General features: G+C 43.1%; 1 protein-coding gene and 1 long non-coding RNA gene across 6 annotated transcripts in view; one reads left to right on the top strand and one right to left on the bottom strand.

The window, feature by feature from the left end:
* Nucleotides 1–5,068, bottom strand: part of LOC307224237 (melanopsin) — a 46,656-nt gene extending 41,588 nt beyond the window's left edge. Inside the window, exons 1-2 of one of the 4 annotated variants that reach the window (XM_079990927.1) lie at nucleotides 4,592–5,067; nucleotides 4,072–4,277 (exon numbers count right to left, since the gene is read on the bottom strand). Coding sequence is in view for 2 of the 4 variants with exons in the window: in XM_079990929.1 (XP_079847055.1) it covers nucleotides 4,592–4,612 (21 nt within the window). In the remaining 2 variants the exon portion in view is untranslated. Of the gene's footprint in view, nucleotides 1–4,071; nucleotides 4,278–4,591 lie in introns of all 4 variants that reach the window. The other 3 variants (XM_079990928.1, XM_079990929.1, XM_079990926.1) reach the window with 3 other exon arrangements.
* The window catches only part of LOC307224435, a 173,692-nt gene that overhangs the window by 55,721 nt on the left and 101,577 nt on the right, over nucleotides 1–16,394 (top strand). The gene's annotated exons all lie outside the window — the stretch shown is intronic.

Genomic DNA, 16,394 nt, shown 5'->3' with positions numbered 1-16,394 from the left:
GCAGAGAGTGATCTTGCTGGTCCATAGATCTCGCCAACTCAGTCCAAGCCTGTCTCCTAAACAGCCTTTAAACAAACAAAATCTTCCAGCCAACTCAGTCCAAGCCTGTCTCCTAAACAGCCTTTAAACAAACAAAATCTTCAGGGGGAAACGGTATGAGTTTTGCTACCACAAGACATGGTGATAGCTGCTGATTTAGATAGATTTACGGGGGGAATTAGACATATTGATGGAGGGTGCCTATCAACCTCTATTAGCCATGATAAGTAAATGGAAGCTCCAACTTCAGAGGCAATGTAGACAGGACAGTGTGGAGTTGTTGCCTTCAAACCCTGTAGGTTTCCTAGAAGTAACTGGATGACTAGAACAGGATACTGGACTAGACGAACCCTTGGGTATGAACCGGGAGGATTCTTCTTGTGCTCTTTGATTCTTCAAGCATGGGACAAAACAATGACAAATGTTTTAACCTGCCAGTGGTTACCCTTTAAAAGAAATGAAAGTAAAGGTTAAGAGAAGGAACTGAGCCTGGTGAACCTAGGAAAGTATAAAATGTGTTGGCAGATGAAGGTGATGGATTATATGGAATTAGCGGAAATGACTGGCAGAATCCGAGATCTGGGAGAAGAGTTGGTGGAAGAAGATTGGAAGAAATTTAAAGACTATCTGCAGAAGTATTACAAAATTAATGAATGTTAAAACGATGTTGGATTGAAAATAAGTGGTATTAGCAACAAAGTTAAAAAGAGTATGCAAATAAGTGAATTGATAATGGGTGAAAACATAGAATTTTGATACGTTAAGATATAGAGTTAAGATAAATAAAAGAGGGTAAGGATTTGCTGATCTGATTTTGTAAATGGGAATACAAAAAGGGAAGGTGTGAGGAGGTCAGGAAAAGAAGGACATGAACTTTAAAGTTAGCAAAAGAATAACGGTTGTTTTTCCTTTTTTATTTTTACTTTTACTTATTTTTGTGCTTTGTGTATTTTTTTGCTTTGTGTCTTTTTCTTTCTTGCTGTATTTTGTTAAAAACTTTAATAAATATCTATTTTTTTAAAAAAAGGAAAGTATAAAATGTGAAGGGATAAAGCCCAAAGGAAACAAAACCTTATGAAGAAAAGGAACATTTCAACACTGATTCCCAGCACAAATAACTCACACAAAGCATAGGGGTAGAGACTCCTGTGATGAGCAGAATGGGAAGGTCTTCCAGCCCATTCAATGAACACAATGGGGTGGAAATTAACCACTTGTCTGCGGCTCTCAAAGGAGGCTCACTTGGCACTTTGGGCCTTTTCATATGTTGCTATTTATTTTAGGTACGGTGTTTTTGAAATTCAAATATGACATCAGAGAGCTGGCTCCTTGGAGAGTCCACAGAATAAACCTAGATTTGTTCCTGGCAGGGTAATTTATAAAATAGAGAAATTTTGCTCTAAGTCATGCATAAAGCAACATCCATCTCTCTTCTTTTTAAAAACAAACATGAAAGGATATATGAAAAATGCTTGTGACAGGACAGAGTAGAAATCTAAAGACATATTCTTATTTAGAGTGCCTATTTAAACACACAGTCTACATCATCATCATGATCATCATTATTATTATTATTACTATTACTACTACTACTATCAACCACTCTTCATGAGAAGGTCCCAGGGTGGGTTAGAACAACATAAAATACAGCATTAAAATAGTTTAAATCAAATGATCATAGCTGCAGCCTTGCTGATATTTATTTATAAAAGTATCTAAACCCCACCATCTCATAAATTGTCAGGGCAATGTGCAACAATACGTATGCAATAAAAATTAAAACACCATTTAAAAAGTACAAAAGAATCATCATGATGGTTTGTGAGGCTTTGTAAAGCTGTTCTTTTATATTGTATTTTTATGTTATGAACTGCTCTGAGATCTATAGATGAAGGGTGATATACAAATTTAATAAAAAATAATAATGATTCCAGTAATGCTGCCCTTAGATTTTGAACTTCTAGAAAACCTAAGAGGGTACAGTCATACCTTGGAAGTTGAACAGAATTTGTTTCAGAAGTCCATTGGACTTCCAAAATGTTCAGAAACCAAAACACGGCTCCTGCACTCAATCGGAAGCCACAGAAGTGCCGTTGGGCGTTCAGGTTCCAAAGAACGTTTGCAAACTGGAACACTCACTTCCAGGCATTTGGGAGCCAAAACGTCTGAGTACCAAGGCGTTTGGGATCCAAGGTACGACTGTATATTCATTATAAGTTGAACAATGTTTGTTTTCAATCGTGGTTTAAAAAAAAATCACTATAGTTATTAATAGCTACTTTCCATCAGATCAATTAATGCTATTCCCAGCTTACTAGTCTATAAATCATTTTAGGGGTTCTATAACAGTCACAAAATTCAAAGACGCCTGCTTCTTGGGAGAAAAGCAATGACAAACCTAGACAGCATCTTAAAAAGCAGAGACATCACCTTGCCAACAAAGGTCCATATAGTTAAAGCTATGGTTTTCCCAGTAGTGATGTATGGAAGTGAGAGCTGGACCATAAAGAAGGCTGATCGCCGAAGAATTGATGCTTTTGAATTATGGTGCTGGAGGAGACTCTTGAGAGTCCCATGGACTGCAAGAAGATCAAACCTATCCATTCTGAAGGAAATCAGCCCTGAATGCTCACTGGAAGGACAGATCCTGAAGCTGAGGTTCCAATACTTTGGCCACCTCATGAGAAGAGAAGACTTCCTGGAAAAGACCCTGATGTTGGGAAAGATGGAGGGCACAAGGAGAAAGGGACGACAGAGGACAAATGGTTGGACAGTGTTCTTGAAGCTACCAGCATGAGTTTGACCAAACTGCGGGAGGCAGTGGAAGACAGAAGTGCCTAACATGCTCTGGTCCATGATGTCACGAAGAGTCGGACATGACTAAAAGACTAAACAACAAAAATATTCATATCCTCCCATCAACTTTATAAACCACAACATGGACACAAGGACTTGCAATGGTTCACTAGCCTGTCAGATGATGATAATTTATTACTTATATCCTGCCCATCTGACTGGGTTGTCCCTGCCACTCTAGGACAGGAGTTCTTCTGTGCTGCAGACATGACCCATAAACCATCTAAGTTTTCCTAGTGAATATTCCTGTGGGTTTTTTTTTTTTAAAAAAAAATATATTATCACATAATCACAATTTTTTATTTAAAATCAGGGGAAAAGAGCAAGCCATTCTTTGGAGAAGGGGAGTGTTAAAAAAAAAGGGAGAACCTGCACACACACACACACACACACACACAGAAGTTAATGGAATACAACTTCCATCATCCCTTATCACCTCTTATGCTGCCTTGGACTGATGGAAGTGGGAAACCTGCAACATCTTAAGGACCACAGTGCAGTCACTTATTCTGCTGCTTTGAAGAGGATTTTTAGGAATGCTCTCAAATACAGCATAAAAATCAATTCTGAATGAATGAATGAATCCGCTCTGAATAATGTTCATGTCCTTTTTATGTAATGATTGGTTTTTTTTACTGAACTGGACACCACAGCCAGTCTGAGGGATGAGCTCAGTGATGCCACGCAACAATTCGATCACTTTGCCACTTCATCACCACCAAGTTCCAAAGACTCCTCCTCAAAATGATTTACAACTCACAAAGGGTGCAGAGCAGAGTCTCCCTATAAAAGTCTATGCAAATGTTGAGCTATGAAGCCAAGTGGCGCAAACCTTGTTTCCCTAAGAAATTGCCCAAGTTCCCTCTAAAGCAATCCCCAGCTCAGGAGAAACACCTCTAATCGCCCATCAGTAGAAATGAGAGCAGATGGGATTCTATCCTACCAGTAAAGACAAATGCACAGTGTGCAAGAGTCAAAAAGGTAAAGGTGAAGGACCCCTGACAGTTAAGTCATATAGCACCTTAAAGACTAAAAGAATAAGGCTGTGATCCTGTAAATCCCACTGGACTCAATGGGGCTTCCTTCCAGGTAGCCATGGCTAGAATTGCACTGTCCGGGTGCATTCCTGTATCCACTTACCTGGAAAGGAGACCCACTGAACCCAGCTGGACTTACTTCTGAGCAACCACACACAGAGATGCCCTGTGCTATTGTGGAACAAGTTTTCCAGGTGCGGCCAAGAGTGTGTGCAGCTTGTTGGGAGTCTGCTGCGATGTTAGGAACTTCGCAGAAACCTGGTCCTTGTGGTTAATTGTTGCCTTTCGACGCCAGCTGCTCTGACCATCTGGTTTTGAAACTGAAGAGAGAAGGGCGGCAAGTCCCTTTAAATAAATATATAATGCATTAAATAAAAAGACGCAGTGAGAGACCCTTTTTTCGCAGCGCAGCGCGCCCCTGAGATTGGCTCTTTGGGGCGCTCTTCTTCGGCACGCTGCAACTCCTTCGCTCCCGCCCCAGACCCACGAAGAGGCCGGTGGGTGGGGAAAGAAAGTCGCCCCCCCCCATGCATCTCCCTCGGCCCACCTACGTGCCCGTATCCGAGGAGGAAAACTCCATTTCTGGGTCCCGCAGGAGGAAGAGGAAGCCTCTTCGTCCCGAATGCCCTTTCCCACCTGCCCGCGCGCCTCGCCTTTACCTGCTCGTGCGCCTCTGCCATGCTTCCCGCGCCGCCGCCGCCGCCGGAGGAGCGAAGCCAACGACACCCGCTTCCCCTCTCACTCTTCCCCCGACTCCATTCCTCAGGGGGCTGGGGGGCGGGGACCTCCGTGGCCGGCTTCGCCGCCGCCGCCGCCTCGAGCTGCTCGGCCAGGGAGAAAAGTGCCTCAGGGAGAAGGAAGGCGAAGCTGTTTCGAACAACGTGATTCTCCTCTCGCAGCAGTTGGTGTGTGAGGTCGCTAGTTCCCGCCCGGACAGAGAGAGAGAAGAGGAGGAGATGGAGTCGGACTGCTGGCGCCTTGGCAACTATTTAACCTCGCCAGCGCGCTGGTCATCATAATAAATGAGAGGCAAAAGCGCGGCTGGGGCTCTCCACGCACTTCTCTCCCCCTCCCTTCCTGCGCGCGCGCCGCTTCGCGCGCCTCCAAACTCCCCGAGGGCCCATCAGGCGGGAAAGCAAATGAGGGCAGAAGCAGCTGCGAGGAGGGAGAGAGGGAGACGCCGCCGCCGCCGCCGCTGCGGAAGGACGTGAGGCGTGGCGTGCTCAGTCTCAAGCACCAGCGCCAGATGCTTCTCTTGTGTCAATGTCACACGACGAGGTGGTTTCAAGCGCTCTAGCCCTTGGGCCGCCTGAGAGCGAAACAGTTTTTTAAAAAAAGGTTCTCGCTTATGAGGAACTCTCCTTGCGAGTTGAAAAGCAGCGCGCACACACACATACCAGGCAGCGAAGTTCTAGCCCAGCCCTTGGCTTGCTATGGCTGGTTCTAGCCGTTTGCTAGGAGCTTCATGCACGCGCAGGTTAGAGTGTCGGACTAGGAGGACCTAGGAGACCAGGGCTCAAATTCCAAGAAGCTCACTGGTTGACCTTGCGCCACTCCCTGTCTCTCTGCCTATCCTACCTCACAGGGTTGTTGTGGGGATTAATGGAGGAGGGGAGAACCATGAGCTCCTTGGAGAAGAAGGCTGGGATATAAATGCAAGAAATAAATACCTAATACAGTGGTACCTCAGGTTACAGATGCTTCAGGTTACAGACTCCGCTAACCCAGAAATAGTACCTTGGGATAAGAACTTCGCTTCAGGATGAGAACAGAAATCTCATGGCGGCAGTGGGAGGCCCCATTAGCTAAAGTGGCACCTCGGGTTAAGAACGGTTTCAGCTTAAGAACGGACCTCCAGAACAAATTAAGTGCTTAACCCGAGGTACCACTGTATAAAATTAAACTCATGAGCTATATGTAAACCTGGTGCAAGCTCCTATCACTTATGATAACACCCTGATCATATAGATTGCAGAAAAGGTCGGAACACTAATCCTTGTATTTGCCGTAAATATCTAGTTACCAATCTCCTGTTAGCAGGAACAGAAAATGAAAATCTTTTAAAGTTACTTTATGACTTTAACTGCAAAGATAAAGATGTGGTCTTCCCAAAATTAAGGCAATGTCCTCTTCAATTCAAATGTATCTCACAAAACACAATACAGTGGTACCTCGGGTTAAGTACTTAATTCGTTCTGGAGGTCCATTCTTAACCTGAAACTGTTCTTAACCTGAAGCACCACTTTAGCCAATGGGGCCTCCTGCTGCCGCCACGCCACCGGAGCACAATTTCTGTTTTCATCCTGAAGCCAAGTTCTTAACCTGAAGCACTATTTCTGGGTTAGCGGTGTCTGTAACCTGAAGCGTATGTAACCTGAAGTGCATGTAACCTGAGGTACCACTGTAGTACACTAGAATGAAGACACAATAGTTCAAAGGAAGCCCCTGTCCGTAGAAGTTAGAATCAAGGTATACTTAAATTACAGGTTTTCAATTGTTAGTCAGCTCACAATTCCAAAGGGAACCCCCTCTTTGCTCTTCAGGGATCTCAGGGATCAACCCTACCCTATGCTGAACCGCACAGATGAAAGGAATTGGTGAGAGACTCTGTTGCCTTGCTGATACAGGATTTCAAAATTGTGGGGGAAGCTTAACTCTTGAAGATGGCACATAGCAACTTCCTGACTTTGTGCTCCACTTGCTCAAATGTCAGGTATACCCTACCCTCTTTTTCTTTCTTTTTGTGTGACTACTGTGGGACATCACTACGCTCACTTTCTCTAGACTTTGGGGTAGTTCAAGACTCTATTACACTTTAGGACTAAGGTGTGAGTATGCCTTGAATGATTATTTTGCTCCCCACATACCTGCAACCTTGCTGTCTAAAGTAACACAAATATCCTCTTGTTTCTTTCATTTCTGAGTAATAAATCAATCTTCTTCTATTTCCTGGTGTGACAAGTTCTTTATTGGGCATAACGGTTAAAGGTGCGCACACATTTTTAATGGACAAATGTCCTTACTCCCCACAAAAGATTCCATTCCTCTCAAAAGTGTACATTGGATCTATAAACATGGTAGATACATACGTGGATCTGATGTATACAGGTGCTTAGTTGTGTTCTACTCACACAAGGCGGCATATATCTGCGGCGCTGGAAAATACATAAATAAATAGAATCCTACCAGAAAATGGTGGGAGAGAGCTGGAGAGTCCTCGTGGCTTGCGAGGAGACCCCAGAGCCCGAAGAGGACATCTTGAGGGTGGAGGAAGCCCTGAAGAGACCTGAGGCATACTGGGGCTTTGTTTAGGCTTCTCACTCACTCCACTTAGCAGCTGATATGCGGGGTAGTGCAGCAGCAGCAGCAGCAGCAGCAGCAGCAGCTGCTTTCCCATGCATCCTCCAGCCTCCAGCTGGTCCCAGAGCTTTAACTCTAGTTATTTTGTTCTGGATAGGAGAGAGAGCAGGAGAAAATAGACATTTAGAGGCTTTTTTGAGGGTCCTCACTCTATGCAATTTCACTTATGCACTCGGGGGCCCGGGACATATCCCCCACCTAAGTGGGGTGATACCTGTGCCTCATAACAATGCCCAGAGTAAGCCCATTGATTTCATTTAGTGTACTTGGAGCAGCTGGATACAAAACCCCAAGTGTCTCATGATGTAAAGTTTGCAGATATTCTTTTTGCAGATAATGAGAACTGTGGAAAGTGTTTGTTGTTTCACCCCAGTATTTATTTTATTTTCAACATCTTATTTCCTAGCAAGAAAAGTCAGACCATCGAATCATATTCCTGGGAAAATAACAAGTCCCTAGAGATTTAAAAGTCCAAAGATACTGGCTGAACCAATCAAAACTTGGTCAGAGAGATTTTAGGAGAGAATAAATCCATCATTTTGATATCATCATATGTCTCACTTTTTGCCCAAATGTCTTGTAAAGTTTGATGTCATGCTATTTTTAGTTAGGGAAGTTATCCATTAATCTTATCCATTGTCTGAAATAATAGTTGAATCTATACTTATTATGTTCACTTTACATATACAGTAGAGTAATGGACTGGGAGCAACACATATCACAATGGCAATATTATCTTCCTAACATTTTTATGCATATATCAATGGCATAGCAGAATGCAGGACTAGGGAGACCTAAATCCAAATGCCCACTCAGCAATGAAGTTAATTGGGTCACCTTTGGCCAGTCGATCACTCTCTGTCATATCCACACCATACATTTAAAGCACATTTAAAGCACAATTCCCAGCACCCATGACCAACTACAGTTCCCTGAATTCATTGGGGGAAGCATTAGGTTTTGAATGTATAGTGTGGACGGGCTCTATGTACTTAATGTTTATAGATCCAATAATTAACTTCAGAGGTGGTTTTAGGGTAGCTCAACTGGTTTGGCCGCACCGGGTGCCATGCTCCAGGGGGCACCACAACAATGCTGTAGAACAGAGCAGAAGAGGGAGGTGCCCCACAATTTAGCATTGCACAGGGCGCCACTGACATTTGAGAACCCCAAGTCTGCCACTCTTAACTGTACAACCATTATTTGCACCTATTGTTGTTACAAAGGTTTCACACCACTCCCTCAATCTCTGCCAAGATACAAAGGGGTCCCAGGGACTCACCCTGGGTCACATTTCCATTGAGAAGTAAGATGCAGTGGAGGCTGCCTTTAAGAAATATGGTTTAATTACACATATTTATGCTTGAATTTAGATGAAGGGGCTGCAGATCTTACAGCAATGTCATCTCAAGAGCAACTTGTTCTTCACAGCAGCTGAAATATACTCAGAGTCCTGCAGAGCAGCTCAGTTTGGAAACGCAGCCATCCTAAGCACCATCTCTTTATTCCTGCTTTCCATCCAGATCTAATGTCTGCTTCCCTTCAGTCCCCAACTCCTTGTCCTTCCTCCCTGCCAAATGCAGCCCCTCCCCTTCAGCCTCAGCCATTTCAAACTTGGTGCAAAAGGCACAATTTTCCTATGCAATTACTCCCGTAACCTTGGCAATTTCCGCCTTCCAAACTACCCAGCCAATTGCTGGCTGGCGCACAGCCTTAGTTATGCTGATCACTTGTCTCCTTCTCTTGTTAGGTTAATCACTTCCTCGTGGGCCCTCTGTCAAGTAGCTTCCTGGTCCCAGGAAATTGGTCTCACCTATATTTTAGCACTTTGCTAAATCCAGTGTCTAGCATTTATTAAATTTAAGAATCTTGGGAAATCTGCACAACCATAACAATATAATAAAAGGCAACTTAGAGTTTCTCTTGCTTGCAGAGCACAACTATAGTGCCAAAGGGGAAGCTTTGATGGACACAATAATCCCTTTGCCTTTTCTTTGCCATCCTATTTATGAAGATTTAAAGTCAGTGCACTATGTCTGTTTTTTAGTGGCATGAGGTCAACAGGTTACTGAACTGTCTCCATTCTGCAAAGTTCACACAAAGTTCAATCTCAGGAAGCACTTTAAAAGGTACTAAATATGAAGCCTCTGTATTCAGCTGTGGTGTAGGAGGTTGTTGTGAAATGAAGGGTTTTTTTGGTATGCAGTGGCCCTTTTTATCCTTATCAGCCATTGGCTTCCACTGGCAGTAGGGTACATTTGTCTTCCTGAATGTTGTATCTGAATGGTTTTGCAGGCTGACTTTTTGGAGAAGGGATATGTGTGCATTTTTAGTTAAAATATGGGCTATTATTTCATTATTCCTTTCTTGTTTATACCTGTATACCTGAAGAAGCGTCTCCATCCCCATCACTCAGCCAGGACACTGAGGTCCAGCACCGAGGGCCTTCTGGTGGTTCCCTCACTGTGAAAAGCGAAGTTACACGGAACCAGGCAGAGGGCCTTCTCGGTAGTGGCGCCCGCCCTGTGGAAACCTTCTCATCAGGTGTCAAGGAAATAAACAACTATCAGACATTTAGAAGACATCTGAAGGCAGCCCATTTTAGGGAAGTTTTTAATGACTGATGTTTTAATGTATTTTAAATCTTTTGTGGATGCCGCCCAGAGTGGCTGGGGAAACCCAGCCAGATGGGTGGGGTATAAATAAATTGTTGTTGTTGTTTTATGTATTTTGTGATTAACTGAATTGTCATATACAGTTTCATATCATTTGCTTCTTATTGCTGTATTTGTTGCTTTGGATTTCCTTTTGGACGTAAATAAAAGGGGGCTACAGATAAAATAAGGGTGAATGATGAGTGATATAGGGCTAAAGTTTAAATATAAACCTGGTATGGGGACCCAGATGTTGGTAGACTCCAATTCCTCTCAGTCCTAGACAGACTGGACAATGATTAGGGATGATGGGAGTTGGAGTCCAAAAATACTCCTGGAAGGAATCGCAAGTGAATTCAGCAGAACTTACTTCTGAGTAGACAAATTGTACTGTAAGAAAGAATAGCATATATTATTACTGTTATTGAAAGCTATTTCCAATCAACTGTTTGACTTGACAGCTTATTCTTTCCATTAAATTTCCCCTTTTGCAGCCAGCTGTGCCTTGGCATGTTCCTCAGGCTTCAGGCATTACTTCACATCTGTCTCCTTGATCCCCATGATCCACATTTTTGCTTTTCAGAGCCATTCATCATTATTTTCATTGTTTGTTCAAAGCTACTTCAAGTTGGAAAAGTACATGTTTTGAACGAACCATTTCTACATCGAGATTTTTCCTCATTTGCTTAGCATCATTCCAGGAAGATTTTTCTGAAATTTAAATTTATAAACAGTGCTGTGATGTGTTGAATAAAATACCACTTGAAGCTTTGTGGCAAGGTAGGCCTGGCCCTACCATTGGGCAGAGTGAGGCAGCTGCCTTAGACAGAAGGTGGTGTGTACTTCCTGCTCTATGTCCCCTAAGAAAACCTGCTGCACTCAGGTGTACTGGAGAACATTTATTGATTGTCAGTGCTTTATGGCCAGCCTGGTCAGCATATGGACATGGAATGGAGAGAGGCTCCATTTTGCCTTTCACCTCAGGCAGCCCAATGTCTTGGGCTGGCCCTGCGAAGGAGGGTATTTGAAGCAATAATGTGGTAAAAAGTTGCATTTATTATAATTATTATATAAAAAAAATATTTTTAAAAAATAAGTGTTATCATTTGCAAGATGATTTAGACCTTTTAGATATAGCAAAATGGGAAATTAATTGATCAAGTATCAACAAACAGAATGAGGCACTGAAGTATAACATCAGAGCTACCAACGTGAAGGCAGATTTCAAGATAACTTTAAGGAAATCATAGCCATTTGTTTACCCACAGATTTTTCCTTTGGGGGGGTGAAATTCATTGTTAGTTAAACTCATTAATGTCATAGAATCATAGAATCATAGAATTATAGAGTTGGAAGAGACCACAAGGGCCATCGAGTCCAACCCCCTGCCAAGCAGGAAACAATGTACTCTACTATAAGTATGAGTAATATTGGGTATCACCAATGTTCTTGTCCAGTGGTAATGTTTTGTCCAACCAGTGATGTTCTGAAACAGGGCTGAGGTAACTTGTTCTGCAGAAGTTGTGAGACAACACATCCCCTAATCCCTTACCACTGGCTTACACTGCCTAGGACTGATGCCAACTGAAGTCCAACACCATCTGGAGGGCCACAGGTTCCCACCCCAGCTGAAGGGAAGGAAATAGCATCTCAAAGCAAGATGAAAGGTGGAGTGCAACTAGTATGCATTTTTACCAAATGACTCACACACACCTACGGTAAATTTCCGTCTTCCACCTGGCATGCCAGAGGCATTTTCACAGCTGAAGGATGTTATTGCAGGTCAAGGAGGGTGTGGAGCAGGAGCAGTGGGAGTGTGGCCTGAGGAGAATCTTGTGGGCAAGACAGAGTACTGGAGGGTCCCTATCCCTAATGGATTGAGAGTTCTTGTTAGAGGTATAGACCAATCAGGCAATATGCTGCAATAATCTGTTTTAAAGCTTTCTTATCGGTGCTAAAAACCTTTGGAAAGCAGAGCGCCTCTATCCCGTGTCTTGCTCATTCACTGGCAGAATCTGAGAGTGGGCGGTCCTTAAACCTTCCCCAGCAGAGTAGTTTCTTGACACCCAGTCTGCACCTCCCCTTTCTGCGTGGAAGCCTACTGTGCAAGGAAGGCATGGGTAACGGAGGACCTCTCTCCTCCCCGCTTTGCCCAGGCAAGGTGTCCTGGCACTGCCTCGCCGCCTCCGAGCTCTGCATCCCCTCTCCATTAGAGGCATGGCTACCTTCCTCCGCTGAGGAAGTGCTGCTTCCCACGATCTTTGGGGGCTCTCTGTAATCCATTCGGCTTTTCCCCTCTCGCCCCTGAGCCGATGGCAGTTCCCTGACAGTTCTGGATTCAGAATGTTGCCTGCCCCGCTCTCTCACTGTCACATGCTTCAACACGTGAGGAAAAAATGTGTATATTAATAAAATCCAATTCCAGATTTTTTAGAGTTGTAAAACATGTGCATAGGTGTGCACACTCTTGTTCACATATTGAACAACATCCCTTCAATTTTTATTTTCATTCTGGAAAAGAAAGTTCAGCGAATCAGGAAGGAGTCTCCATTTCTATAGCACCTCTCACCCCTGAAGACCTCCAAAGTACTTAGCAAATTTAGCAAGGAGTATTATTTCATCAGCTACAGAAAGCTGTCCTCACTGGGGTGCATTTTGGCAGGTGGGAGACTACTCTGTCCAATGAAGAGAACAGAGTAACTGTCTGAAGGCTTAGTAAAGTTACCACCAGTGGAATTTGTTCAGAATGATGGGCTATCACTCCTCATCTTGCAAAAAGCACTGCAGGATTTCTAAGCATCCATCAGAATATGGTCCTGCTGCTAAATCTACTACTATAGCTCCTGTCTCTATACTGTTAGAAGGTTTTATGCCTTTGCTTTTAATTTTATATATTGGATAGAGGTCACAGACTTTCTATTGAAGACTCCTGAAAGACCCAGGTGTCTGTGTTGGTTGTTGATTGGCATCCGCCTGTCTACGGAATAGGATTCCTTCGGGGGTTAAGGAAAACTATTGGAGAGTTACAGCACCTGCTGTGGCTGTAGAAGTAGTGCAGATAAAGGAGTCCAGTTTCACTGGTGCAGATGCACTATGACATTTCTCTCTGCACTCCTTCCAGCTGTCATTCCTGCTCTGGATACACAACCTGATTGTCTCCCTCCAGACACTGCAATCATCTGGTGTAGTTCTGGTGCAGTGCTTTAAATCATGAAAAAGCCAAGGTGTTGGTCCAATAGAAACAGCTGGTTAATATAGCTATGTAGTCTAAGAAGTGATTTATTTATTTTTGTTTTTGTTTCAAGCAATTGTTTCTTTTATAGTTATCTAATTGATGATTTATTTTTTTAAAAAAGATAGTGCCCTCTGTGTTTGTTATAGATGTGTGTTTGCCAAGATGCATTCATATACATTTTGCAAATAGTAGCAGCTCCAGCTGCAAATGAAGTGCTTGCATATCAATATTTTTCAAGTGGTGCCACAATTTCCTGGTCCAACGGTTTAGCAGCAGGACAAAGATCTGCAACAAATGACTTCTCCTCATATCCAGCTGGAGTGACTGCAATGAGCATTAACTGATTAGAGCAGCAGCAGTTATTCTATCTAGTCAATAAGCTGATGTGCAGGGTGCTTGTCTTAATGTATGACTTATAAGTGTGAGCAGTATTGTACTAATGCCCAGAACGGCAATCAAATCAACATGGGGTGCTGCCTTTCAACTCACGGTGGGGCAAAAACCATTGGGTTCTAGTAAATGTGACCTCAGAGTACAACTTTGGTGAAAGAGGCAAAGATCCAGCAGGCTTTTCTTATGTCTTTATATTCTTAACTATTTGCTATAGTTGCATCTGAAATACTGCATATGAATATTTCTCATGTAATTATTCCTTTGATAGTTATCTAAGATAGTGCCCCAGTGTTTATTATAGATGCATTCGTATACATTTTGCAAATAGTAGCAGATCTAGCTGCAAATGAAGTGGTTGCATATGAATGTTTTTCAAGAGGTGTGACAATTTCTTGGTCCAACAGCTTAGCAGCAGGGCAAAGATCTGTGACAAATTACTTCTCTCATACGCAGCTTGAGCGATTGCAATGGTCACTCCATTTCAAATGCACCTACCTTCTCAAGGGACCTCATCTGCATTCCAGCTGCACACCAGGAAAGAATGAAACCATCCTATAGAAGGCATGCCCTACCTGTGCTGGCAAAACAGCAGTTCCCCACCCAGCTCCTCAAAGAGCCACAGCTTCTGGGTTATGTTAACAATTTGAAGTTAGTAGATGCCACAAAAAGGCACATAAATTATACCCTTCCCCATTATATCACCAAAAAGTAAAAAGCATTTGCAATCATTATTTTTCCCCTAGTCTTACATTGTGCAGAGTCCCTACCATATAAAAGTAATCCAATGCTTCAGTGTAACATGCATCATGTGCAGGGCTGTGGTTGTGTTATGTTTTCCAAGTTGATGCCAAGGTAACAAGTACGAGGAAGGTGGAATAAATCATTCACTTGATTGCCAGTACTAAGAATACATGGCTGAGTGGGCATAGCTAGAGGTATGACATCACAGCTCCTGATTTCTGGCAATTTGTAGAAGCATGGATTTATGTCAGAAGAGTCCTACAAGTAGACTTAACAATGGACCAAGCTTCCGCTGGGTGATTTTAAAAGCAAAACACTTTCCATAGTAAACGCTCATAATCGCCATCATGTCTTTGCAGAAGGTGATTAAAATGTCTTAGCAATGATGCAGATCTGATTGGAACGATCCTTAAAAATTACCTCCTTGTCCAAAACCCATCAACCAAACAGACACTCATTGATTTTGTTTTAGCCCTAAAGGCTAATCAGATGAATGTTAATCACATAGTTCTACCCCATTGAGTTTCCAGTTGTGTTCTAGATATATTTGAATCTGCTTTTTTAAAAGGGTTGTCAGGTTTAAATTTTTATCAAGCCTCACAGAAGGCAAATGAATAACACTGCATAAATACAAGCAGGAAGCATAGCATTTTTTTAAAAAAAATGAAGATCAGCTTGACCTACAGTTTCTGATGATCATATGGCAGAACATGTTATTTTAGACACTGATACTAAATGAAAGGCAGATGCATTGATAAGACACTGATATTAAACGAGAGGCAGATGCATTGCCCAATTAATGGATTGGATCCAGCCTTGGCTATGCTTAGAGTACACCTTTTGAAATGAGTGGGAGTTAAGTGCGCCATTATGTTCCATTGATTTCAATGGGGTTATGCTAAGCATGACTTGGGTTGGAATCCTAAACCCACTTAATTTGTAGAAAGCCCCACTGAATTCAATAGGACTCAATATTCCAGCCCCCCACATCGCACTGACTTCACTGTGCATTGCAGGGATCTTAGCAGCCCAGCTTCTGTCCACTCAGCAGCAACACCAAAAGCAACAAACCCTGTAGGCTAAATTCCAACTGTTCACTATAAACACTTAGCACCAGTATAATGCTGGGAAGATTTTATCTCTTCCTTTTTTCCTTGCTCGAAACAAATGGTTCTTAAAATCCTGTGATGATGTTTTTCTTTTTTTGGCACTTATAGGATAGGGACATCGGCAGAGTGCTATCAGTTTAGCACTCCAGCAGCAAACTGGAGGCTCCGAACAAGTCCCCTGAAGCAAAACAGTACAGTTTTGCTTATTTCTAAAATGAGAGCCAATCATGCCAGCTGAGAAGCTGATACAAAATACCTGACGGAGCCCCCTTATTGGAGAAGCCTGCCCAGAACGTAAAGGGGACAGGCACCATAAGGCTTAGCATCCCTGAGTTTATATACTGTGAGATTTAGAACAATCTTGCTGAAGAAAAATCTACCCATCGAAAGCCACTGAACAAGCAACTTCAGTTTTGCTTTAGAAAATAACATCAACTGACTATCAGGACTAGATATCAGCAAGCAACTAAGTGAATTGTGTTCCTGTTCCAATACTATATTCATTTGCTGGTCCAATGTGCATGTGGCATGACATGATACAACATGCATCAGCAAGAAAGAGCAATATTCTGCCTCAAGGTCATGCAGACTCCCTCTGTTCTCTTCTCCTCCCACAGGGCCAGCCAGGATCCTTAAGCTTGTTCTTGCCTTTAAATTAAAGGTAAAGGTAAAGGGACCCCTGACCATTAGGTCCAGTCGTGGCTGACTCTGGGGTTGCGGCGCTCATCTCGCTTTATTGGCTGAGGGAGCCGGCGTACAGCTTCCAGGTCATGTGGCCAGCATGACTAAGCCGCTTCTGGCGAACCAGAGCAACACACGGAAATGCCGTTTACCTTCCTGCTGTTGTGGTACCTATTTATCTACTTGCACTTTGACGTGCTTTCAAACTGCTAGGTTGGCAGGAGCTGGGACCAAACAACGGGAGTTCACCCTGTCGCGGGGATTCAAACTGCCGACCTTCTGTTCGGCA

Source organism: Podarcis cretensis, assembly GCF_951804945.1.
Source record: "Podarcis cretensis genome assembly, chromosome: 9".
In the NCBI taxonomy this organism is placed as follows: domain Eukaryota; kingdom Metazoa; phylum Chordata; class Lepidosauria; order Squamata; family Lacertidae; genus Podarcis; species Podarcis cretensis.
Note: the sequence above shows the minus strand (reverse complement) of the source record. Positions and strands in the feature narration are given on the sequence as shown.